Source organism: Pongo abelii, chromosome 10 (assembly GCF_028885655.2).
Source record: "Pongo abelii isolate AG06213 chromosome 10, NHGRI_mPonAbe1-v2.0_pri, whole genome shotgun sequence".
Taxonomy (NCBI): Eukaryota; Metazoa; Chordata; class Mammalia; order Primates; family Hominidae; genus Pongo; species Pongo abelii.
Window position 1 is genome coordinate 13,617,639 of NC_071995.2, and position 27,402 is coordinate 13,645,040.

At 44.2% G+C, this 27,402-nt stretch overlaps 1 protein-coding gene and 2 long non-coding RNA genes across 4 annotated transcripts in view; 2 read left to right on the plus strand and 1 right to left on the minus strand.

Moving 5' to 3' along the window:
• Positions 1–27,402, plus strand: part of LOC129049062 (uncharacterized) — a 94,021-nt gene that overhangs the window by 44,975 nt on the left and 21,644 nt on the right. Inside the window, exon 2 of the long non-coding RNA XR_008511831.1 lies at positions 5,923–6,021. This is a non-coding gene — a long non-coding RNA (uncharacterized LOC129049062). The remainder of the gene's footprint in view (positions 1–5,922; positions 6,022–27,402) is intronic.
• Positions 1,297–26,934, minus strand: HEBP1 (heme binding protein 1). Its single transcript, XM_024256750.3, has 4 exons — positions 26,468–26,934; positions 15,660–15,798; positions 13,562–13,742; positions 1,297–1,899 (listed from the first exon to the last, which is right to left on the minus strand). The coding sequence occupies exons 1-4, from the start codon at positions 26,543–26,545 to the stop codon at positions 1,728–1,730; spliced, it is 570 nt and encodes a 189-aa protein (XP_024112518.2). The 5' UTR covers positions 26,546–26,934; the 3' UTR covers positions 1,297–1,727.
• Positions 6,233–11,238, plus strand: LOC112135782 (uncharacterized). 2 transcript variants are annotated; one of them, XR_002917013.2, is made up of 3 exons: positions 6,236–6,287; positions 6,397–6,788; positions 9,742–11,238. It is a non-coding gene; the product is annotated as an uncharacterized LOC112135782 (long non-coding RNA). The 2 variants fall into 2 exon arrangements; XR_008511830.1 differs by lacking the exon at positions 9,742–11,238 and having other exon boundaries at positions 6,233–6,287; positions 6,397–6,959.

A 27,402-nucleotide genomic window follows, 5' to 3' on the forward strand; every position in this document is an offset into this window, starting at 1 on the left:
GCCACCAAGTCCTGTTAACTTCTTCTCTTGCTCCAAACTGTCTACTTCTCTCCATCCCCACTGCCATGATCTAGTTTTGACCTCCATCATTTTTCACTTAGTCTTGTGACTGATCTCTCTGTCTCCAGTCATATCCTTTTTTCAGTCTATTTTTCACACTGTAGACAGAACTTTCTTTCTAAAACATGACAGTATCATGTTCCTGCTCAAAGCTGCCCATGCACTTTTCAATTTTCTTAAAACAAAACTTAAACTCCTTGACATGTAATAAGGCCTTTGTGGCTGCACTTTTGTCTTGGCTCCAAGTGTGGGGGCCTGTGGGACCCTCAGCTTCCTCATCTGTGTGTGAGAACAGCAGTACCTTCCTCACAGAGTTGCCCATGGAATAAGTGCGGCAATGCATGCAAAGTGCTTGGCATGGTGTCTGATAGTCAAGGCTGGGTGGCTGATGGTTTTCACCCTGGATCTTCAAAAATGGTCACGGCCCATCCCTCAGAAGACTGCTGAAAGGACTCCAGGAAAGATGATGATATATAGCTCTTGTTCCTCTCCTTAGGAAACCCCACTTTATGTCCAGTAAGAACTCTTCATGGTGAGGATTAAAGCTCATTTTTCTGTTTCCTATAGAAACAGCAAATGGGGTGTGGGTGGGTGCTAAGGTGAGTTTCTCCCTGAAAACCTGTCCAGCTGCCCTAGGGAGGGCTGCTGAGTGTGGGTCCCTGGTGCACTATGAGGATCGGAGTACCTTCTACATGCCCCGGGGCCCACTGAGAGCTTCATCCTCCCCTGCTCACTCATGGGCTGTGCTCCAGCTCAGCTGCCATCCGGCTTCCTGCTCACAGCCTTGCATCTGTGTCCTTCTCTGCAGGCCAAACTGCACCTTTTCTTTCATTCCTATCCTCTTCAGTTAATGAAACTGGACCCCAGCTGCTTCTCATCTCATCCCCCTGAACCAATCCTCCTGGCAAATCTCCTGTCTCCAGGGTAGTCTGTGCACCATAGTGCAATGATTTTTCTTCTCAGTCTGCTCTTGTGACTCCTGGAACCCTTCGCAGACCACAGCTGCAAACAAAATCCTCAACTTACAATCACAGAGTGCTACATAACAGTCATGGGAAATGTCTAGTTTAGGGATGGTGTGTGTCCTGGGATCTTTGGGTTTATATTTGGAAGGACTTGGGAACTCTAAATATAGGGTTCCTGCAATGGTAAACGCCATCAATAGTACTCATACCTATATTACCTTCAGGACTGTAGGACCTTGGAAATAATTACACTTATGATTTTTCTCAGCTGTTTAAGTCAATGCCTTTTATTTTTAGTTTTTCTGAAGACAAAGCTCTTATAAGAATCGCAGATGAAAGATCAGGCACAAATCACATTTTCCCCCTTAATAACAAGATACAAATCCAATGATTTTAGAAAATCAGTTTTTAGTGACCCAGATGGCTGGAGAAAAGCTGCCAGGATTTTTCTGGTCTACCGCAGAATTTTCTAAATCAATGAGAAGGATGCTGCATATCTTGGCTGTATTATTTCCTACCGTGAGAAAAGAGACTTAGTATATGGAACATGCTTTTTTCAGAAAATTGGCAGTAACTGACTTTGAAGGAAAGTTGGTTAAGTTGAACTTGCAGTTGGAACTTGGGAAGCACTGTCCCTTTCTGCCACCCGAGGAAGCAGACACAGAAGCACACTTCCAGGAAGTTCTTGGCTCAGTGGGTCACTCATGTCTTCAACAGCCAGATCTCATTGCGCCGTCCGTAGGGCTTCATGGGAGGGTCATAACCCGTGCAGAAGTAGATGTCCCCCCGGTAGGTGGCTGTGCCCTCCAGGGCAGCACGCAGACGGGTGGCTTGTGCTACGTAGTCTGCTTCCTTGGCATAACCGCCAAACTGCCTGGGGGTTCAAGAGCAAGGGCTGGTTACGAAAGGACATGACCTCTGAGAGAGGGAGGAACTTTAGAAAAAAGAAGTCACTCACCATGCTTATTATGACAAGCATGCTAGAGTGGTAAGACTGGGGACTGAGTCACCACTTCCTAGATGGGTTGATTTTACCTCTCTGAGCCTCAGTTTCCTCATCTGAAAAAGGAGATATATTTTCTTTTTCCTCTAGAGTTATGAGTGTTAAAAGCAGTAATGGACGTGAAAAACTCTAATGCGGGGCCTGAAACACAGTAGCCGAGTATAAACGTGAGCCTCCCTTTCTTTCCTGAAATACCCAAGGGGACAGTAGGTTTGCTTTCCCAAAGGCCAAGCCTTCACCCTTTTCTCTGGCTCCCTCTACTGCCCGGCTGTACCTCTTTTCTGCTGCTCTGTCACCACCTTGGGAAGGAGGAAGACTACAGGGGACTTCGGGCAGAGCTGCAGCAACGAGTATGGTGGCTAATGCCCCTTCCACAGCAGAGCAGCTCTAGTGACTGAGTTCATCACAGCAGTGACTTGTAGCAGCTTCATTCAAAAACAGAGCTAGGCTAGCCTGGGCAACACAAGACCCTGTGTCAAAAAAAAAAAAAAGCTAAAAAAATAAAAAACTCAGAGCTAACAAAGGCAAAGACCCAAGGAAGACTTGGGAGGGCCCCACGCAAGCTTTAAACATGCCCCAAATAAAGAAATCACTTCTCATAAATCCTTTCTTCTGCTCAAATCATGAAAGCCTTCTTTTTCTAGTAAGGAAAGAGACCGTTCCTAAATCTGGTATTTCTTTTGATGGCAGAAATTGGGGACAGAGAAGCAATAAAGCCTTTCTTTTTCAAGATTATTATTCTCTCCCTTACGTCATCTGCTTCTGTTCCAAAATTCATCTTGTAGCCTACCCTAAATATACCACTCTAAATCTGGGTTGCACTAAAATTTTTATTAGAGTCAAGTACATCCCGATTTCTAATGAGCTGTATGACTCAAAAGTCTGAATCTGCACCAGGCCAAGATTAGGCCAAATAATGCATTATTTTTGGTGGAGTCCTCTGAATCATGCTTTGCTCTTTTACAAGTGGTTAGTCATGCTGGACAAGCATTCAGCATGTTGATTGCAGCATCACTGATGTGAACACCCAGGATGTTTTCTGTAATGGATTGGTTGTTCCAATGTCTAGACAACAGCTACAGAACATGGATGAAACTGAGACCAATTTTGAATAGCAGAGGCTTGATTTTTCAAATATATTGAAGAGATTATAAGGGAGATGAGGAAAGTTGGGCTCTAGCTTCATTGAGGTTCAAATGAGAGGAAACTGGATTAGTAGACAGACAATGAATATCCAGGAAAGACTTTTTTCAGGCAATAAAAGCCTGTAAGACACTGGAGTTTTTTATGAACCATGTCTTTAGATTGAGAACCATTTGTCTGAAATGAATCAAGTGCTGGAGGTGGAAGCAGGTGTTGAGTGCTCTCCGCACCCCCTACTTGTGCTGTGACACTGAATTGTTCTCTAGGAAAAGGGACAATGTTGGCTCTTTAAATACTGATTTTGGAAAGCTCCAAAGGAGTGGTCCTCAAATGTCTTCCTTTATCAGTTAGAGGCAAAATGGCTAGTGTGTGCTCAAATTCTAGTTCTGCCCTTTCTAGGTCTTAAGCTAATTCTAAAATTTCTCAAATCTTCAGGTTTTTCCCTGGTAAAATAGGGATAGTGATAACATCAATCTTCGAAGGCTACTGTAAAGATTAAAGGAGAAAAGACTATGCAAACTGCTCAGCGCAGAGCCTGTCACGTAGTAAGCTCACAACAAACAGTAGCTATTATTGTTACTTGGCAATTTGCTCAGAACAGCCTTTTAATTCCCTGACTCCAGGGTGAGGGACATGATGGTAATCTAAAGAAATACCATGTAGTTGAGTGTTGTGGTGCATGCCTGTGGTCCCAGCTACTTGGGAGGCTGAGGCAGGAGCACTGATCCAGGCCAGGAATTAGGCTGCATTGTGCTATGATCACATCTGTGAATAGCCACTGCATTGCAGCCTGGACAACACAGTGAGACCCTGTCTCCAAAACAAAAACACAAAATACAACAACAAAAAAACATGGTAATATTATGAACTGGCTCAATGAACAATTCTCACTTTCTCAATTAGGCCTATTCTTAAAATGCTTTGTTACCTTGTAACCCCATTCTCTAACCCCATCCCAATCTTCTTCTTATGTTTTACTTTTTCTTTCTTTCTTTTTTAACAGCACTTACCACCTTTTAACATACTATATAATTTACTCATTAAGTTTATTGTTTATGGTTTGTGTCCTCTGCTAGAATATAGGCTGCACAATGGCAGGGATTTTTGTTATTTTTTGGCCACTGATGTACACTGAGCACCTAACACAGTGCTTGAACATGTTGGACCCCTTGGTTAAATGAACAATTCTGGGCTAAACAATGAAAGTGATGTCTTCAGCCTGACAGAGCTAAAGATGACAGCACTTAGGACCTAGTAAGTGAAGTAGTTACATAAGTCTCACTCACTCATTCACATAATAAACATCTGAGGGGACAGTGGTGGGAACTGAAACAGGAGAAGTGGATCCACTGCAGCCAGATGCGAAGGCCTTGAATGCCATGCTAAAGAGTTTGAACCTCATCCTAGATGCACAGGTAGACCTACGAAAGGGTTTTTTTTTTTTTTTTTTTTTGAGACAGAGTCTCGCTCTGTTACCCAGGCTGGAGGGCAGTGGCGCAATCTCGGCTCATTGCAACCTCTGCCTCCCAGGTTCAAGTGATTCTCCTGCCTTAGCTTCCCGAGTAGCTGGGACTACAGGCACACGCCCAGCTAATTCTTGTATTTTTAGTACAGATGGGGTTTTGCCATATTGGCCAGGCTGGTCTCGAGCTCCTGACCTCAGGTGATCCACCCGCCTCAGCCTCCTAAAGTGCTGGGATTACAGGTGTGAGCCACCACGCCCGGCCTGGAAAGGGTTTTAAAGTAGAGGACTGGCACGATCCAATTGTGCTTTGGAAGGATCCCTCTGGTGGCAGTGGAGGGACAGGGGAAATGGCAAGGGGTTGAGAGATGTGGGGCCACTGGAGTCCAGGAACAGCCAACTGTGAGATGATGAAGGCAGGAGAAAGGCAGATTTGAGAGGTACCTGTATGTGGAGGGAGGTAAGAGAGAGGAAGGAAGAGAGGATTCTCCAGGGCTTCCAGTTAAGCCTCTGGGTAGGAGAAGATGCCGCTAACCAGAATAGGGATTAAAGGCTGAAGAGTAACATTAGGCAGGAGGGGCAGCTGTAGGGGTGTTCATGATTTAGTTTGGGGGGCATATGAATATTGAGGGCCCTCTGTGAAATACATTCATGCAACAATTATTATCTAAATGTGTGTCTGACCATGTAAAAATCTCCTTAGACTTGGGACAGAACTGGAGGCAGAGATACCAATTTGGGAAGGAGAAGGATCTAGTGACAGAAACTTGGGAGTGCTCAGGGAGTAGGTATTGGCTATAATCATGGTAAGAAGTGACATGTGGTAGAGATGTTGTGCAAACAGCAGGCCAGAAGCTTGCTCCTTAGAATCCTAATATCTAAGTGGTGGGTGGAGAAAGAGGACAGGGCAAAGGATGGTGAGAAGGGGCTGAGAAGCACAAGGAAACCCAGCAGAGAGTGAGATGGAGAATGTCATCATCATTCGGGGACTCCTAAAATTCACTCTGGGAAAATCCTCAATTCTTTATATTTATTCCCAGGCAGACTGAAATGCTGGTAATGCAGATAAAATTTTCCCTGTTGCTTCATCGTAGAATCCTTTTACTGGAAAACAAACAAACTGGGTGGGCTATGGGAACAGATATATGAGTTCTCCTCTCTGCTAATTTAACCAACCACACTGACTCCCACCATGGAACTGCACAAACAAGCCAGAAACCAAACCCTACCGGGAACCTCCTGGTGTATGAAGGGAGCCTAGCTCTGGCTGACTCTGCCTGTGTTCACAGACACTTTGCCTCATTGGTTCCAGCCTCAGCTTCCAGTCTGGACATGGAGCACAATAACAGTGGGCCCACTGCTCTCCGAATTCATGCGCGCACTTGAAGGTGAGTTAAGAAATGCTCATAAAGTGCTTTGAGCCCCTAAAAGAAATAAACGTGAAGTCTATACATTATTTTTGTAAGCCTGTGAATACGTCTTTATCTATAAACGCCTCATCTTGAAAGAAGCTCTCCTCCAGGGCAGTGTTTTATCTCACCCAATGTCAGAGCTCAGTATTCTGAATAAAGAATTTGGTTACCATGGGAACTGAGGAATCTCAAACATACACACACCCCTGATTCCAGAAACACAAAAGGAGCTGACTCAAAAGGTCTGGAAGAGTTAGAAAGGGGAAAGATGACACAAGCAATAGTGAAGGCTAGTGGAGGGAAGCGGGGCTTTCGTCCAAGGAAGCAAAAAATCAATGCATTATTTTTTAGGGAGTGTCTGGTGCAGGCATGCAGGGAGGAAGAATGACTCTGAGCTTGACCATTCAACTTCGAAACTTTAACATCAATGGATCAACACACACTGGTGTACAGTCTGCTATGCATGCAGCCCTGTGCTAGGCAAAAGAAGTATCAGACCAGGAACTGACAGCCTCACTACAACAGGAAGAGACGCTTCACACAATAAGCGTTTCATTCAACCAGGCTGGACCTGTGCTTATTGAGTTGAACATCACTGAGCACAAAATGCAAGCCAGACACCATAAGAGCTGTAAGGATGATAAAGATGTCTTTCTACCCTCGAGAGCTCTAAGTGTGGTCAGGAGAGAAACACACGCAAAGATTATGCTGGCTGGAAGGAAATGCTGGAATGAAGGTGGAAGGTACATCCAGAATGTTCTGGGGCTCAGGAATAGCGAATGATGGGTTCTGACTTAGAATACGAAGGGAAGGTATTAAGAAAGAGGTGATATTAAGCATTTATTGAGCAACTCTACTTTTTTTGTGTATGTGACCTTGTTTGGAAATACAGTATCTCTTTTTGATGCTGGCAATGAACAGTATGACAACCTTCTGTCCTCACAGAACTTCTAACAAACAGAGGCTGTGGAGGGTTGAGAGGAGCTGAGGACATATGAGCAAAGGTCTGGAAGTGGATGTTGTGTCCGGGGTGGGAGGCATGTTGGGTGGTGGTGGGTGGGACGCTCTGAGATCAGGTTGACATGGGAGTGGTGCTGTGTGTGGAAGGTGGTCAGTGCCATCACAGGGCATTTTTACTAGGCTATACTGCCTGGTCAAACATTTGGCACCCAAAGTTGACCCACCCTCTCCTAGTGGAAATGAAGCATCTCATTACTAACTGGGCTTTTGTTCAAACCCCAGTGTCTGGTTGGATGGGCCTGAGGCCCCCAACCAGAGCTGAGCAGCCTCTCGGGAGGCTCAGTTTCTGAGCAAAGACAGGTGATGTGATCAGTCCTGTGCCTTAGGCAGGTGGTGATAAAAGGACACTTTAGAAGGGTCAGAAATGGGAGAGCTGGAAGCCAATGCCATGGCAATCATTTGCGCAAGAGATGATGAAGACCTGTGTAGATGGAAGGGAAGGAAGGGACAGCTGGGAGCTGACCAGCATGAGCCAATAATTAGATGCAGAAGCGAAGGAGTCAGAATGACATTGGAAAAGGGTGGGTAGGAAGAGGGAGGGGACCATCACTAAGACAGAGAACACAGAAGGGGATCTGATTTTGCATGGAAATCTGTGTTGTGTTTTGGACATGCTGATTTGGGACATACTTGAGGAGGTTTATGTGGTGAAGCCTCCTGGGAGCTGGAAATATAAGGCTGGTGCTTGGAGAGAGGGCAGCATGAGATGTGTTGACCCAGGCATCATCCACAGAGAAACAGCCTGAAGCCCCTGCCTGGTGGGAGTTTATAAAAGACTTACGGGATAACTGACAGTTGAGGGGGGAGAGAAAATGGTGATTAATTAGGCTGAGACACAGAATCTTATCATCGGCAAGGCTTTTGGAGGTGATGTGGCTTAAATATTAGAGATATTTAATAAATGTTTGTCAAATCAAACCAAACTTCCCACCTAGTGCAAATGTCACATGGCATAAGTGTCACCCGTCTATCCAGATGGCACTTGAACTCTTTCAGGGGCAAGGACATTACCTCATGACATCCATTTTACTGTTAGTCACCTAAAATAGTTCCTGGTACAGAGTAAGTGAACAAGGAATCTACTATCTTTTGAATGAAGGAATGAATGAATGGGTAAATCACATTGTCTCAGGCTCTATGCTGAGTCTGATGGGATGACAAGACATTCAGGGGAGACAGACAGAGGTTAGGCTGGAAAGTTACCAACACACTGGTGACAGCTGAAGCTATGATGGGGACCAAGATCTTTATGGGAGAGAGCAGAGAGAGAGAAGCACAGGAGAGGCAAGGATGAAGCTCTTTCATTCATGTATCCATTCACCAACTTGTTTTTGTTTTTTATTTAGAGATGGGGCCTCATTATGTTGCCCATGCTGGTCTCAAACTCCTGAGCTCAGGTGATCCACCTGCCTTGGCTTCCCAAAGTACACAGATGTGAGCCACTATGACGGCCAATTCACAAGCTTCTTATTGAACACTTGTTATATTCTAGCCAAAGGCCCTGCCCTTAGGAAGCTTGCATTCTAGTGGGGAGAGGGCAATAAATAAATGAGCAGATAGAGATATATAATGCAATTGATTATAAGTGAAGCAAAGCAAAATAAAGCTGGATAAGAGGACAGAAAAGGACAGGGTGCTATTTTCAATAGAACGGCTGGGCAAGGCCCCTTTTAATTGAAGTGAGGGGGCAAAGCAGGGTGCTAAGACTGAAAACCCTTGGTCCCAACTTCCTGTGGTTACAAACAGGGTTGAATTGTCTAGGAACATGGGCAAACACTGGTCTGTAAATCTCCTAAGTGGTTATGTGGGAACCCCCTAAGGGTTTAGCAGTTGAGTTCTTTCTTCCAAACTTCTCTTTCTCTAGGCTGAACTTCCCAAGCTGCCAATGGTCTCCACTGGGGCCTGGTCATTTAGAGGGAAAAATGACATCAGCAACCTAGGTGCTGACAGCTGACAAAGTTCTTTCAAATGCACAATGAAACCGGCCTTCGCAATCATGCCTTAGAAATCTTATTTTATAGATGAGAAAACGGAGGCTCGGAAAGATGAAACAACTTGCTGCAAGTTATAAAACTCATAATTATTGGAGTTGAGGTTGTAACCCAAGTGTATCTGCAGTAACTTTGACTTTTTTATTGTTAATTCTAATAAAACTTGATCAAATTCTCAAAGGGAGGTGAAGTTAGGAGGAGGAGAATAGGCCAACATTTACTGAGTGTCTACCTCATGTCTAGGATTGAGTAGGTATTTACAGGTATTATCATATTTTATCCTCACAACACCATAAAAAGCTAGGTACTCATGTCCATCTTACAGATGAGGAAACTGAGGTGCAGTGAGGCTGGCAATATACCAAAGGTCCTATGGCCCCTGAATGATGAACTGGGTTGGAGCATAGGTTACCCTGAAAATAAACTCCTGGTTTCCAACTTTTTCCTTTATATCTAGACATTTCATTTAAACCGTGAAAGTTTCATTAAGACCATCAAACTTCTCCTGCTGTTGGTCCCTATTGAGAACCTGGTGCTGAAATGAGCTGAAAAGGCCAAACTCTAACCTAAGTGCATAGAGAAAGGACAGTAGTCTGGAATGTTGCCGCTGGTCTAAGTGTGAGGATAATTCTATCGCCTCTTGTGAACACTAAACATATTCTGATAGTGCTATTTTTTTTCACAGCATTCTATTCATCTAAAAGCACCGGTAATTAACGATGCTAATAATGTATAATCCCTTTGTAAACATCTCTTCACAAGGTCATAAAGAAGGAAGACTGAATGAAGGATGCCAGGCTTTCATTTTAGAATTAATTTTGTCATTGAATGCACTCACTGCATTATTTGATAGAGTCCTTTTGCATTTGAAGTAGTACATTTGCCTTCCACCATCTCATTAACATTGCTTTCAACAGAATCAGAAATAACACAAATCACTGCAGGGTACTTTTTAATGCTCATTTGACTATGCAGTGACATCAAGTGGCAAATTGAGGAATGATCATATGCTGTGTGAGAACTCCATGTTAAAAATTCCATGGAGCCAGGCTAGACACCACATTTGGCACTTTCATCTGTTTAGACTTCAGAGAATTAAAAGGAAATGGTCACCGACCTGCCTTTGATAGTACTCTTACACCCCTTCCCACCATAAGAAACCAGCATTCCTTAGAGAAATGGCTAATTATAGCTCTAGGGCAAGAAATGCTAAGATGTGCTCAAAACATCTCATTATCCCAGAAAGCCAGGGAGCCATCAAAGACTACTGGAGCTGTGTCAAAAGGACCAACAAACCAACTTGAAGAGGCTCCCACTGGCCAACAATGGGGCAATTAGAGCATCAATAAGAATAATAACTGTAACAAACTGAAATGTATCAAATATGTTTAAATTCATATGTTTATAATTACACTCAAAAAACGAAGATGCAGACCACTTCACCTTGAGGATGTTACAGAATGAAATTACCATTCTGAAAACCGGTAAATAAAGAGAAGGTATCAAGCAAGCATGTATCTGGCTTTTTCTATATGAAATACAGGAAGCCAAATAGTAAACGAGGGGAAGTTTCTCTTTACCGAAATATTGCAGGTAATAAAAGAAGAAGGAAAAACAGAGAACATTATCGTTTTATGGCCTCTAATGGAACAAGACATGTAGGCAATGATGAACTATGGTCACCAACAGCAGTCAATCAGGGATAATCAGACACTGTGGGCCCCTGAAGGAAGTAAACACCACCACCTAGGAAATATTCTCACCAAAACTTCAAAAACTTGAATCTGATCAAGTCTTTAGTTTCAACTACTAATTTACAGGCAATACGGGGCTCAGAGGGATGTGGTAAAATGTCACGGAAATATAATCAGCAAAATCCAGTACAGATAATAATAAGATAAATGATCCACAGATGGAAAGGAAGAATGTAAAGTTGTGTTGGTAAAGAAATTCACAGATTAATAAAAACTTAAAAATATACCATCGGCCAGGTGTGGTTGTGTGCAACTGCAGTACCAGCTACTTGAGAGGCTGAGGTGGGAGGATTACCTGAGCCCAGGAGTTTGAGGCTGCAGTGAGCTATGATCACACCACTGCACTGCAGCCTGGGCAACAGAGCAAGGCCTTGTCTCTTAAAAAAAAAGAAAGAAAAAAAAGTACTACAAAATCTGACTTGGATCCAGAGTCTAACAAAATATTAAAACAAATGATGGCCAGGCGTGGTGGCTCACGCCTGTAATCCCAGCACTTTGGGAGGCCGAGGCAGGTGGATCACAAGGTCAGGAGTTCAAGACCAGCCTGGCCAAGATGGTGAAACCCTGTCTCTATTAAAAAAACTACAAATATTAGGCATAGTGGCAGGTTCCTGTAACCCCAGCTACTTGGGAGGCTGAGGCAGGAGAATTGCTTGAACCCGGGCAGCAGAGGTTGCAGTGAGCCGAGATCGCACCACTGCACTCCAGCCTGGGCAACAGAGAGAGACTCCGTCAAAAAAAAAAAAAAAAAAAAAAAAGGAATGGGGGAAATCTGAGCATTGAATATTTTATATTACAAATTAATGAATTACTATAGAAATTTCAGAAAAAATAAAGTATCGTGATTATATTTTTAAAAAATCTTCAGTAATTACCTGAAATATTTATGAATGAAATAATATAATGTCTGGAATTTGCCTGAAAATAATCCAGGGTAGGGCTGGGTGAATGCTGTGAAGATATACATGACACAGAATTGGCCTTGAGCTGATCATTGCTGTAGGTAGGGGATGGGCACATATGGTTTCATGATCTTATATGCGTCTACCTTTCTGTAAGTTTGAGAATTTCCATACTAAAAAGTTAAAGACAAAAGAAAAAAATATATATCCACTCATTACCCAGGGTCTGGTAAAACAAATGATCAGAAACTAGCCCCATCTGCTTGAAGTCTTAATGTGAACTGATTCAGTCATGTCTATCTCATTCCTTATGAAATAAGAATGAACAGACAGAAGGGGTAATTGCCAAAACCTGCTTCAGGTCATAAACATTAGGTAACATATAAATAGTATCTTAGTAAATACTGAAAGATATTTAACAATAATCCTATAAGGTTACATTACATTCACACACACACACACATCATATATAGGTTATATTATCAGCACTTAACAAATGCAAAAGCTAAGTCTTAAAGCGGCTGAGTAACTTCCCAAGCATCATCCTGCTAATAAGCAGTAGAGCTGGAATTCAAATAAAATACAAGTTCATTTTATTATACCTGCTGCTTCCCAAACACAGGAAATAGAATGGAAAAGACAAGCAGACATCTAACCCAGGGCACAAGATTTAAAGAGGCGCTCACTCTCAGTCCCCATCCTGCACTTGGACAGCTGTGAGAGTGAGTGCTTCCTTAAATGCTGCATCCTAGGTGCATCTCCACCCTAGGAAAAGATACTGTTAAGTTAATTTGCTTTCTTTACACCCTCTGAAGGGAAGCTGGGAAGTCTGAATGAGGACTGCAGGACAAGCACAGGAGCTGAGGCTCCAGTGCCAGCTCCCAGCTGCATTACATTCACTGTCCTCTGGGGGGCCCTGCAGTCACCTGGCCTAGGACTACACACAGCAGTGAAACTCACATTCTCAGAACATTCACACAGCTCTAGGGAAAATGGTCCCACCATCAGGTTCAGGGTTGCAGCAGGGCAGCCAAATTTGGAGGTCCCTGAAGTGGACCAATACTCAGTCCAGTGCAAGATTATATGTATATGAATTTTTCATGAGGTTGCTCCTGAGCAGAGCCAAACCACCTATGGTTACTTCTGGTGAAGATCCTGGTCTTCCCCTGAGCCTGGTTTGGTGCCTGTCACATGGGAGGATTTTAACAAATGTGAGGAGTCATCAATGATCTAGAAGACTTGGTTTCTGAGGGCAGGTTGTAGCGCGAGGGATAGAAACTAGTAACCATTTGCACCTGCTATTCTCTACAGTCAAGGGAAAATGACCCCATATGAAGTCCTGGAAACAGGACCAGGATGACAAGAGAATAGGTGTGCTCTGCTCAAAGGACTACTGTCCAGGAACACAAGGAGGGTGGAAGCCCAGCTCTGGCAAATGCTCCCTGCTCTCTGGCATTCAAGGGGAGTGTGGGGTAGAAATCAGGTATTCCTCAGCCCTTTTTGCCTCCCATGTGTCCATGAATCCAGACCATGGCTTGACTTAAGATATTTGCTGAGTCTCCTAGAACCCTGCTATGGCTAATGTAGACATTCATTGTAAACTTAAGCAAAGCTTAAGCTCTACCCATCAATTTGGCAACTGGCCAAGGCATTTATTCTGAAAAAATGCAAATGTGTGTGTGCTGCAGCCTGAAGAAATTAAAATGAGAAACTGTTAGGATTCAGCATTTCCTACTTAAATTAACTCAGCAACCATAAAAATTTGATGGGAATCCTTGCCAGAGGTGATGCAAGGAGTGGTACGGGAATCAAGTGCCACCCATGGATGCCTGAAGGATTGTCTCCTTACATGGAATAGACAGTGATGCCTTCCCGTTCCTCAATCTTAACGCTTTTGTCACTGGGAGCTGGTGGGTCGCTTTGAAATTGGTTTGGAATCCGGAACCAGACTTTTAATTTCTTCTGCAGAGAGCCATCTTCATTGGGGAACACAGCAAAGGAAATAGGGACTGTCATCCCCATCCCAATTCCTGAAAACACAAAAGCACAGAGTGAGGCAAGGATCAGAGACAGAGCTTGCTCAGGGCTGTGGAAGACACATTAGTTCCATTCGTCTTTCAAAGCGGTATTTTTTTTGTTCTTGAAATTAACAATGAACATTTCAAGTGTTAAAAATACATAGAAATACATGAACAACTGTTATTAGTATACGCTGTTGGTAGGAGTATAGTTGTACAACTCTAAAAAATGATTTGGCAATATATATCAAGACTGTAGATTATCAGTCTCTCTCTCTCTCTCTCTCTTTCTTTCTTCTGACAGAGTCTTGCTCTGTTGCCCAGGCTGGAGTGCAGTGGCGTGATTTTGGCTTACTGCAAACTCTGCCTCCTGGGTTCCTGGGTTCAAGCGATTCTTGTGCCTCAGCCTTCTGAGTAGATGGGATTACAGGCGCGTGCCACCACCCCCAGGTTATTTTTGTACTTTTAGTAGAGATGGGGTTTTGCCATGTTGGCCAGGCTGGTCTTAAACTCCTGACCTCAAGTGATTTGCCCATCTTGGCCTCCCAAAGTGCTGGGATTACAGGTGTGAGCCACCATGCCTAGCTAGTATTTAATTACTGCCTATTTAAAACATCAATCTAAAATATGGAAAAGGCTATAGGTAATAAGATATTCATTACAGCAGAATTAAAAATTCTGTTCAAAACAGGAATATGTCTGTGTAAATTACAGACACATGATGAAATATAATGTAGTTAGGAATTATGCTTAAGAAGACTCTGGTACTAGTGGAAAATAATTATGAAATAATAACTAACAGAAGCAGGATATGTAATTATAGGAACACTAAGATTACATCAAAAAGCCCTAAAAAATATATTCAAAAGACAACATTGATTGTGTTGAATGGGGGAATTAGGGAATACTGTTTTGTTATTTTCAAGGTTTTCTTTAGTGAGTTTTATAATTCTTATACATATTTTCATTTAAAAAAATTTTAAGACAGTGTTAAGAAGGAAAAGACTTCTTCCTGACCTCCTACAGGTTAACATATCTTCCAAAGCCTGATTACTTTAGTCCTAGTAAATTTTTTTTTTTCAAGCAAGTTTTTTAAGTAAGTAAAGGAATAAAAGAATGGTTACTCAATAGACAGGGCAGCTTCTAGTAAATGTTATTAAGGCTAATACATGTTTTTAGCTCTCTAAATTATCAGCTTGAGAAATATCCTAAAAATTAAACACATCTCTTTTTTTCCCCTTGCTTTCTGACCCACTTTTGTTTTGCAGTGATTCCAAAATGCTACCCAAATTAGAGGGCTTCTTACGAGTCAAACTCATTTTTAAATATGGTTTACATCTAACAGGTACACCTTTCATGAGACTTCAGGCTTATCATTTTAAAAGTAGAGAGGTGGCCAGCATGAACTTCCAAGTTTTTAAGAGCAGGATGGCTTAAGAATTCTCAGACCCTTCATTTGCCAGACAGGGTCTGGTGCCTCACTGCTCACTGAGCCTCAGGACCCAGCAGAATCTGAGCTACCGGGGGCTGACTCTGGGGATCTCCAGCCTGATGCTGGCCTTGCCTTGTGCTGTAGCTCAGCTTACTGTGGGCACACGTCACCTAGTCAACCAATCCAAAGACATAATAAACACCGCAGGGTTAAAAAAAAAAAAAAAGCATATGGTCCCACACCTGGGAGTGAAGCAGGAACTTGGAGATACTGAGCAGGGATGCCTTCAAGTGAGGGACAGGCTGGGCTGATACCAGAGTGGTTTCCCCAGATTTCTGCAATAAACTGCTTGTTCACACAGTGCAGGAGGTTCACGGGTCACTGAAACAGGTCGCTACACGTGCCTTGTAGCCCCTCACTTGCGTTTACTACTGATGAAGTGAGACCTTGCAAAGCTGGCCCCTGAGACCAGAGCCACGTCCTGCAGGGGTACTCACCCTTGTCATTGGTGCCCCCGGCGTACTTTGCGACCTTGGGCATTGCTTCCCGTAAAGCCTCATCCACAGGCTTATCTGTCACTTCTACTGTGGCAAATTTGCCTCCTTCACAGGCCCTTTCTTCATAGGAGACTTCTTCCTAGAGAGAGAAGGCACAGTGTTTAAGAGGTACAAAGTAGCAACTTGTGATGTCTCTAGAAGTAGTAACAGAGGGCTAAAAATCTTTCCTTGGTGGGTATGGCCATAGAGCAGAAGGGACAGGCCTGAGTATGAACGGCTACGAGAAATAGATTCTGGGATTCTTGTAGAGACAACATCCAAAGCAGGAAAATCTTATACATTATATTCTTGGGGAGATAAGAGAAGATATTGCATCCTGAAAACTAGAATGCTACAAAAATGGAACATTCAGAGAGCAAAAGAGCTCTCAGAAATTAAAAATCTGATAACAGAGAAGAAAAATTCAGTAAACAGATTGGAAGATAAAGTTAAACAAATAGGAGATTCAGAAAAAAAATAAAGATAGAAGGGAGGAAACAAAAAAATACAATGACGACAATCCAACAAAACTGTGAAGCCTCCAAAATTGGGCTCATTCTAGTAGGAGGACTGCAATTCAAGGAATCAGAGTTCATTTGTCCCTTGGCCTCCTTGGGGGATTGGATCCAGGACCTCTATGGATACCAAAATCCATGGATGCTCAAGTCCCTGATATAAAATGGTGTAGTATTTTGCATTTAACCCACACACATCCTCTTACATACTTTAAATCATCTCTACATTACTTATAATACTTAATACAATGTAAAAGCCAAGCAAATAGTTGCTATTCTGTGTACACACACACACACACAAACATACACACATATATTTTATTTATTTATTTATTTTTGAGACTGTGTTTCACTCTGTCACCCAGGCTGGTGTGTAGTGGTATGATCATGGCTCACTAGCCTCGACCTCCTGAGCTCAAGCGATCCTCCTACTTAGGCTTCCTGAGTAAGTGGGACCACAATGCATACCACCATGCCCTGCTAATTAAAAAAAAATTTTTTTTTTTTTGGTAGAGTCTCCCTATGTTGTCCAGGCTGGTCTCAAACTCCTGGGCTTAAGCAATCCTCCTGTCTTGGCTTCCCATGTTTGGATTATAGGCATGAGCCACAACTGAAACCGCCTTTGTAAAAATTATAACTGAGGAAATTATGAAAGTGAAAGAAATCAGACTTCACTAACTCTATCTTGTTTCTAACCCTTAAGCTGTCCTTGCGGGATTCCTGGGCTTAGGCCGAACTAACTGTGGGGAGGAATTCAGTTCATGGTTTGACTCTGAAAGAAAATTGGTAACAGCCCTTTCCCAATAAGACCCCCTTCTTGCCTGGGGTCCAGTCTGACTTTGCAGGACTAACAAATTAGCTACAAGATTAGAAATTACAATTTAGAGGTCATGCAGCCTCTGGCTCCAAGAGTCTGAACCTCCTCAAATTGCTCCTGGGGATAACATCACTATTGTAAAACCTAAGATCAGTGCTTGAGATATTTTCCAGACCCTGCACTCGATGGATCAGCTGACACCACTCAGACCAGTAATCTGGCCCAACCAGTTCTGCCATTGCACCGAGGAACAGGAGACAGCAAGAAAAACCTAACTTGGCACCCCCCATGATTCCATCTCCAACCTGACCAATCAGCACTCCTCACTCCCCAAGCCCCTACCTGCCAAATTATCTTTAAAAACTCTCATCCCCGAATGCTCAGGGAGACTGATTTGAGTAATAACAAAACTCCGGTCTCCCGCAGAGCCGGCTCTGCGTGAATTACTCTTTCTCCATTACAATTCCCCTGTCTTGATAAATTGGTTCTATCTAGGCAGCAGGCAAGGTGAACCCACCAGGCAGTTACACCACGCCTGGCCTCTACTGTTGATTTATGTATTTTTTATTGCTGTATTGCTATTATTATTTTTTGAATATTTTCCATCTGTGGTTGGTTGAATCGTGGATCCAGAACCCACAGACAGGAAGGGCTGACTGTAGTTCTGTTCACACCGCGCTCCCAGACACAGCATATCCTCTCCCTAACTCTTGTCTCACTAAATCACAGCCTCCCAATCTGCTTAATGCTCAGCTCCACTGTCTCTTTTCACACAAATCCTTCTTTCCTCTCTGCATCACCACTTTCTGCATTGAGGCCCTGTCCTTGGACTATCCTTTCCCTGGTGTTTAGACTCATTATGGACCCCCACAGCTCTCCTTCAGTACATCTCCTGCTCCTTGCCACGTGATTGCTCATATAATTTAATTTTGTATTCCTGGACATACCGTAAGGCAGTGTTCTTCACTTTGAAAAAAAATCACAATCCACAAGAAGGAAAGCATTTTTTACAGCCTGTCTTATCATGAATATATACATAGTTAAAGTTTCACAAAGTAATGCTTTACCCTTATGGATGAGATGCATCCTGGTTTTTTTTTTGTTTGGTTTTTTTTTTGTTGTTCCTTCCCCTATCCTGTTTTCTTCTCTTCTGCTGTACTGGAGTGAATTTTATTCCATCTCATTAGAAGAAGGAAAGTTGGCCTATGTTAATTTTATCATCTGGTAATGAAACATTATTATAGTTTCAACAATTTGCAATAAAGCCTTTATGGGCAGAAACTATACCACAGAGCTTTACATGTGAGAAATGCAACAGATATTTATTTGATTAAGGTGCTGTGTCTCCTAATAATGATTATGAAAAACAGACACATGGTAGGGAACCTGGCTGCCCTAGACTGGTCAAATAGGTTTTCATATAATATCCTAGACTGAAGATTCACAACTAGGGAAGAGGGTGTGACTCCCAGGGGGACAGAAGGTGTCTCTGGAGGAAGGCAGGACTGTAGGGCTGTGAGTGGCAAGTGTAGCCTCAATGAGCATATTTAATATTTATTTTATTTTTGAGACAGAGTCTTGCTCTGTCACCTGGGCTGGAGTGCAGTGGTGTGATCTCTGCTAACTGCAACCTTCGCCTCCCAGGTTCAAGTGATTCTTCTGCCTCAGCCTCACAAGTAGCTGAGACTACAGGCGTACGCCACCACTCCCAGCTAATTTTTGTGTTTTTAGTAGAGATGGGGTTTTGCCACGTTGGACAGACTGGTCTCGAACTCCTGACCTCAGGTGTTCTGCCCACCTCGGGCTCCCAAAGTGCTGGGATTACAGGTATGAGCCACTGTGCCCAGCCTTAATATTGTAATTTTAACCCTGAGTGCCAAGTTCATACTTAAATGCCCCTTCACATGGGGTAGAGGAAATTGCGCCAGACCAGGAATCATGAGGCAGCAAGTCAGCCTTGACTTTGGGGCACCGTGCTGAATCATTCTGAGGCTGCTGTGAAGCCCTCCATCTGGTGAATCTGACACTTCCAAAGAGCCTTCAGTAGCAAACTGTTAAGTAAACTTAGGGTGTTTTGCTCTTTCTGTTGCTGCAGAGAATTCCAGAACTCCCCTTTCATTTGGGAGTGCACCTACCCTTGGCACTTGTAATGTTTTAAATTCCAGAAACACTATCCTGTGAATCACAGAAGTTCAGAACCTAAAATGGTTTTAAAGTTTACCTAATCTAACTAATTTTATCAAGGAGAAAATGAAGAACCAGAGAGACTAAGTTGCTCAAAGTGATGTAACTACTGAATGGTGAAACTGAAACAAAAATTCCAGTTGCCAAACTCTAGTCTACTCCAGTCTAATACTCGTTGCAAGGTTCTCTAAAGCTAAGGCCGGTGGGGAGGTGGTGGTGAAGTGAGCATTTAAACCTCTCTTTCTTTTCTTTATCCTCCTTTCTTTTTTTTTTTCTCTCTTTCTTTTTTTCTTTCATTTTCTTTCTCCCTCCCTCTCCCCCTGCCTTCCTTCCTCTCTCTCTCTCTCTCTCTTTCTCTTTCTTACAGGGTCTCATGGTTGCTCAGGATGGAGTGCAGTGGCACAATCTTGGCTCACTGTAACTTCAGCCTCCTGGGCTCACGTGATCCTCCCACCTCATCCTCCCAAGTAGCTGGGACTACAGGTGTGTGCCACCATGCCCAGCTAATTTTTTTGTATTTTGTTTTCTCTGTCTTTTGTAGAGACAGGGTTTCACCATGTTGCCCAAGCTGGTCTCAAACTTCTGAGCTCATGCGATACACCTATGTCAGCCTCCCAAAGTGTCTTTGCCTTTTTTTTTTTCTTTTCCTCTCTCTCTCTCTTTCAGATGGGGTCTTGCAATGTTGCCCAGTCTGTAACCTCTCTCTTTAGCCACTGTGTTAGATACTTTGGGGGGACCGTTGTATGCCCGTATCAAATTCAGAACAGAGGTATCAGAAGTCATTTTATGCAGTTACTTCTTTTACAAATGGGAAAACCAAAAACAAGATCTCACTGGAGAAAGAGCTACCTGGCTCTTTCCTTTGGTCTTTTTCTTCTTTTATTCATTTAACCAACAACTACTGAGCATCTACCATGTGCTAAACATTGTTCCAGGTGCTACAAGACAGAGATGAAAGACTTGGTTCTGGATTAACAGGATCGGCACGGTCTAATAAGGGAAGATGCCAGGAAAACAGAAGGTTATCATCTGATGATATTTTTAGGGGGCAAGGAGTGCCAGGGCAGTATGGGAACACAGGAAAGGACCACTTAGGTTAGTTTAAGGGGCATGGGTGTATGTGATAACATGTTTGGGGAGGTCAAGCTGACTTTGAGGTGGTTACAGATCACCCAACTGGATATTCAGTCACTACTTCATTAATTCATGGAATAAACATCATCAAAAACCTTTGCCAGGTGCTACAGATTTGGAGATTAATATGATAGGGATAATCAGCAGGGTGGTGAGGAGAATTACACAAATTACTGTACAATGCGGTAAATGCTCTGATCATTTGGGGGAGGAGATTCCAGGTAGTGGGTACCCCAGGAGTAAATTGAGAAGTCAAGAACAGTGTGATGACTGTGGGTACAAACAGTACAAATAGTTGTGGCTGGAGCAAAGACTGTCAAACAGGACACAAAAAAGGTGTTCTGGCCTGGTCCAGATCTCCGAAGAACTCAGAGGCTGTTATGGGAGTTGGATTTTGTAACCATTAGTCCAGTGATGGCGATTTGATAGCAAGCCAGTTCATCTACTCTAAATTAGTTCAACTGACATTTGTGACTTAAATATAGGATTTTGCAAGTATGTCTGGGTCTTGAATGGAGGCTCTCTGAAGCAGAAAAGAGATCTAGAAAATGGCACGAGCGACCTGGGCTCTCGGCCTGTTCTCCAGGCACAAAGTCCACAGCAAGGAAAGAAAGGCTGCCAAGAAGGGACTCCAGCTTGACTCGGAGAGCAAAGCCCCCCATGATACACCTATCATCCTTTAAGTCTTGGCTCAACTCCACCACCTCCTCCTCCTGAGTGATCCCTCCTTTCTAGGAACCCCTAAAATCAGATAACTCTAGAGCTGGAAGGGGTCTTATGTGTCCATCAGTTCATCTCCTCCTGATACAGATGAGCAAACTGTCCATTGGGCAGTTGGACACACAGGTCTGGAGCTCAGCAGGGCACTGGCATAGAGGTGTAAATTTGGGAGTCATCAGCATAAGGGGAGACTAGAGCTGTGAATGAGGTTGGGATTGTCCAGAGAGCACTCTGGACAATATATATATTGGGCAATATATATCTACACCAATCTAACTGTGTTAATTAATCCCCTGCCTGAAGGCATTCATTCACCAAGTTCTTAACCTGCCCTTGATGATGCAGGCACCACTGAGCTTCTACCTACGTTGCCAGCCACACTCACAGCACCTGTTCTGCAGCTTTCTGCTGTTTCCTTTGATGCCATGGTCATTTCCATGCCAGGGCCTCTGTGTCTGCTGCTCCCTCTCCCTGGAGCATTCTCCTCCTGCCTTTGCCTGGTGTCTCCCTATTCATCTAACAGGCTCCAACCTAAAAGTTACTTCCTCAGAGAGGATCCTGACTTAAAATAGGTTCCCCGTGATATTCTTACCCACCCTGTACTTTCATAACACAATCCTTATTGTAATTACAATTAAATGATGTGTTAAACTCCCACCTCCACCCATAAACCCCACAGGGTAAGGACTGTTTCTCTTTTTCACCGCTGTATCTCTCTGTACCTAGATGCACCATGTCTTGCATATTGTAGGCACTCTACAAATATTTGTGAGAAAGGAGAGATGCAGAGTAAAACCTAGTTTTACTCTAATGAGAAGGAATACAAGAGCCATAATAGGTGGGCAGAGAGATGAGGACCTCGTCTAACAGGATCTCCTGGAAAAAAGCTGGGCCACAATGTATTAAACCAGTTCTAGTGCAGGGACCACTTGTTTTCATAGCATCTGTATCCATAACCACTCATTTGAACCACGGGACCACTGTGAAAATTCAGGCTTGAGAGATGGAATTGTAAAACTATTCTAGTTCTCCAGGGAGCTCTATTTAAATGTATTTAACCAGATTCTCTACTGCTGTAGAGAATAAGGCAGCTAAGTTAATACAGTCTTGATTCTTAAAATTTAACATCTTTAGTGCATTTGCTTGTGACATGGAACACAATAATAGCCCTCCTTCACCCCATCTCCATTAGTCTATGCTCCCAATCAGTTCCTAGATGGAGATTTTGGCCTGTGGCTACAAAACCAATTTTCAGCATTCAGTGGGAACCTTGGTCAAGTTCAAGTCCCAGACAAAGTTCTAACAAGAATGCCTCTGGCTATGGGATTTGCAAGTGCTTTGAAAGGTCAGTTTTTTTCTTGCCACTTCCTGTAGTTGGTATACTTGCTAATGTTGGAAGTCTGCTTTCTCATTACAAGAAAATACTGATCATAACAATTAACCTAACAGAGTACTTTCTATTTGTCTGATGTTATTTTAAATGCTTTACATGGATTCATTCATTCAATTTCTCCAATAACCCTGTGAAGAAGTTAGTGCTTTAATCTTCATTTTCAGTTGAAACTTGGGAACAAGAGGTTAAGTAACATGCCCAAAGTGCATTGGGTGAATAGTGGAGCCAGGACTCAAAGCCAGGCTACCAGGTCCTAACCTGTGTGCACAGGCCGGACACAAATCTGATAAGGATGTCAGTTACTAATATCAGTCCTGCTATGAGCATCCAAAGGCCCACCCAATCCAACACAGAGAGCAGTCTACCCTCCTCCCTCCCTAAGCAATTAAGAAGGCACCTGATAAGGTCTGCAGCAGCACTGGCCTCCCTGCCAAGTACTTGGAATCAGCCCCGAACATCTGGTGAGCCTGAAGCCCATGCTATATGGAGAACATGGTATGCCATCATTTGCCCAGGAGAGTGGACAATAGTTTCTGACCCAGGCTGTTTCCAGGATAAAAGATAATTTCAGGGAGAGGTTCTCTTCAAAAATAATACCCTTAAGTTTGTATATTTAAAAAAAAAAGGTTTACAAGTATCTATGCATAATTAATTAATTTCACATTGGCATTGTTATTCTCATCTTAGAGTTGAGGAATTCAAGGGCTCATGGGATGTTAAGTAACTTACCCAAACTTTACTGTAAAACTAGGGGGAAGCTAACCATTACCATCTCCAACCAAGTACTAGCGTTGAATAATTTTATAATTGGTTATCTCATTTGAACTTCAAAACAATCTATTAAGATATGAACTATTATTTTCTTCCACAATTAGCTTCAGAGGGGCTAAGTTGGCCTGTGACCACACAGCTAGAAAGAATGAAGCTGAGATGAGCACTGATATAATGCTATTACTATATTTGTAGGGTATGTATACTACTTTACAAAATGTTTTCATGGTTTTAAAGAATTTAATACTTATAGTAACTCTGGAAATAGATGGAAAAGATATTTTTATACTCATTTTATAGCTGTAGAAACTGAGGTTCATTTGGGTTAAATGATTTGCTTTAGACTGGTACCAATATCCCATATGGCCCTATATTCCCATCAAACACTGAGAGAAGATGCTTATTAGGGAGTTCTCCTTATCCCAGAGGCCCCAAATTAACGGCAAGTGACACTGTATCAATAAGAGTCAAACAGGAAACAGAAACTACTAAAGTATTTAGAGCAGAAGCACCTTGATGCAAGGGATTGGTTGCGCAGATAACAGAGGGGCTGAGATGCCAGCAGGGGACAGAGAGGCAACCTAGAGGTTAGTAAGTACCCTAGGAGACATAGAGGGAGGATTACCTGTTACCTAAGTTCAGATACCTAGGTTACTGGGTAGAAGCTAGAACCATGGTGGCCTGTGTAGCGGAAGCCAAAGCCACAGAGAAGCTCCTAGTAGTATAGATCTGATGGGGTGGAGAAGGAGGAGAAATACTCTGGTTTCTCCCTTTTTATCTCCCAGTAGAGACTCCCACTGAGCAAACGTAGCTGGGCGCCGGCTGACATCTGGCCTGGGAAACAGGCCGAATGGGTCAGCTTCCACTCCACAGGGAGACAGCAGAGCAGGGAACGGGTGAAGAAGGAATCTGAGGGCACAGGCCACGAACCAGCCCAGACCCCTCTCCGCCTGTGTGGGCCATCATCATTAACCCAAAAAGACAAAGTGAGCCCCATTCTACGACAAAAAGCAAGAACACGTGGATTCTTAAAGTGTTAGAACCACAGGAACCTTCATCAGGGCTGTTAGGAGAAAGGCTGTGGTTCTGAGTAGGGCAACTACTTGATGGGGAGGCCAGTGATGCTGCAGACCTTATCGGGTGCCTTTTTCATCGCCCAGGGAGGTGGATAGATAGCTCTCTGTGTTGGCTTGGGTGGGTCCTTTGGATGCTCACAGCAGGACTGATATTAATAACTGGCATCCTTATTGCATTTGTGTCCAGCCTATGCACAACTATGTCAGTTTCCCTACTCAAAATCACAGCCTCACTCGTCATACTCCCTATTCCTCACTCCCCTTCCTTGCTTGCTTTTCTTCACAGCACTGATCACTATCTGATCCATGATACATTTTATTTGTTCATTAGCCAATAAAACATAAGTTCCATGAGGGCAAAGACTTTTGCTGGTTTTAATCTTTTATCCCATTGCGTAGAAGAGTGCCTGGCACATAGCACTCAAAAAACAGTTTTTGTTGAATTAATTTTAAACTGGGTGATTTCGCATAAGAATCTGGACATATGGTTTTCCTTAAGAATTTGACAACACTGTTTCATATATCACTGCATAGCAACAAGTGGCTGGAACTGCCCTTTATAGATGGAGACCTGAGTTCACTCTGATTTGCCTCAGTCCCTACTATGCCTTATAGCCTAAAACAGCCAGCTTCATCCATTTCCATTACATGCCTGGCTGCTGCAGGTATTGAAATGTGGGACCTCTGATCAGGGCTAAACTGTTCATTCCACATAGAGCTGGGGAAAGGGAGATAAGAACAGGTGAAAGGTCTTTGGTTGCTCAAAGAGTTCAGATTAGAGTCTAACTGAGGGCTTTCGCGACATGAAGATCATTGTACTAGGTATCAGAACTTGGCCCCCAGGCAATACAGTCCTTTCACAAATGAGGCATCGTATTGGGAGCTCTGTATACAGCTGCACTGTTTAAACTACCTGTCCACCAGGAGATTATAATCTAGCAGCACTCTCCTTGTTTTCAGGGGTGCAGTCCAGTTAGCCCATGTTAGCACTGATATAAATTTTGGGGAAGACAGCAGTTATGCTCTCCTCACTCATTCTGTATTCTAGGTACCCAACTCCAGCGGATCTAATTGGCCAAAAGCAATGGTACAGCTCTGGGCCTTTGTGCATGCTCTTCTCTGTTGTGTGCACTCCTACACATCCCTGAGGCCCAGCTCAGGACACTCCACTGAAGGCCCCATCATAGCCCCCTGGCAGAATTGACCACCCCTGTGCTTCCTGCCTAGCGCATTTATGTCTATTCTACACAGATCTTGTTCTTTTACACAGTAGTCTCCCTTATCTACCGCAGATACCTTCCAAACCCCCTAGTGGATACCTGAAACGGTGGACAGAACTGAACCCCATATCTACTATGTTTTTTCCTATACATACATACCTGTGATAACGTTTAACCTATCAATTAGGCACAGTAAGAGATGAACAACAATAATAAAATACAGCAATTATAACAATATGCCAGCATTGCAAAGCTTGCACTTTGGGGCCATTACTAAGTAAAATAAGGGTTATTTGAATACCGCCACAGTCGATCCGATCATCAAGCTAGCTACTAAGTGACTAAAGGGTGTGTACTAGAGATAGGAGGCTGACCTTGGACAAAGGGGCATTCCGGTCCCAGGAATCAAGATTTCATTCTGCTACGCAGAATGGCCGGAAACTTAAAACTTAGGACTTCTGTATTTCTGGAATTTTCCATTTAATAGTTATGGACAGCAGCTGACTACCGGTAACTGAAATCGCGGATAAAGGGGGCTACTGTCCTCAGTTCTCTAGTACTTGGGAGTTTCTTGCGACACCCATTTCTGCAACCGCGTGTCTCTCAACAAATCAAACTGTTCGGAATGTTTGGAATATTTAAACGAAATAATGCATTCAACAGGCAGTGCCCAACTCCCCAAGATGGGATTCTCTCCTTGGATCAGTCTCTGCTGTTTACCCCCCCTCCTCTCACCACCGGCTGCAGGGGGACCTCTCACTCCTTTCCTTCCCAGTCCAAATGCTGGGCGGTGGAGAGCCGCACTCGCGACGGACACCAGAATGCACCTTCGATAGCACATTCCTGCCCCACCTGCCCCTCAGCACCCGCTGCAGCCCCGACGAGGGTGGGGGTGGTAGGCAGCAATCCTTCAGGTCCTCGGCAGCCCTGCGGGCCTACCTTGTCCCCTTTGCTTAGGACCTGCCAAGGCCACGTCTCTACGCTTCCGAACAGCGAGTTCTTGATCATGCCCAACATGTTGTAGCCGAGACGCTCCCGACACCGGGAGGACGTGAGGTGGCGGGGGCGACGGAGCACCACGGGCAGCGACCACCGGCAGAGGGGCGGCGAGGCGGCCGGGGCGGCGAGGCGAAAGGCGGGGCTAGAGGCAGGGGCCAGAGGGCGTGGCTAGAGGGCGTGGCGGCAATTCAGCAGGGCGGTGAGGCAAGGGGGCGGGACGGCGAGGTGAAGGGGCGGAGAGAGAGGGCGGGGCGGCGAGGCGAGGGGGCGGAGAGAGGGCGGGGCGGCGAGGCGAGGGGGCGGAGAGAGGGCGGGGCAGTGATGCGAAGGGCGGGCAGCAGCGCCCAGGGCAGCAGCGCAGCAGTGCAGCAGTGCGGTGAGGCGAGGGCGCGAGGCGGCTAAGCAAGGGGTGGGCCCGCCGTGGCGAGCCGCTGGGCGGTGCTCCGCCTCCTTTCGGGCTTTCCGCGGGTGTCTGGGGAGGGAACCCGGCAGCGGGCCTCAGGCCGTCCCCCTCCGCCAACCCCTCCTCTTATTGTGAGTCTAATCTATCCGCTGGGGCCCTGGAAAGCGATTCTCGCCTGGAGTGGCTTTAGGCAGCGGTGGTGGGGAACGTCCTCTCTCAGGTGCCTGGGCTCCAACCTCCGAGCCCCGGGTTGCTCACGCTTCTCCGGTCCTCTACCCGAAGGCCCGATCCCGCTGGTACAGCGGCGGCCAGGCTCCCTGTCTTAGTAACCGTCCCTCTATCCCCGCCCCATGACCTCTTCTAGACCATTGAAAGAGCATCCAAACCACTTTCCTGCTGCCACTCTTTCTTACCATCCCTCTAAATCACAGTTTCCAGGTGACTTTTCTAAGCATGGCTTTTCTCGTTCACT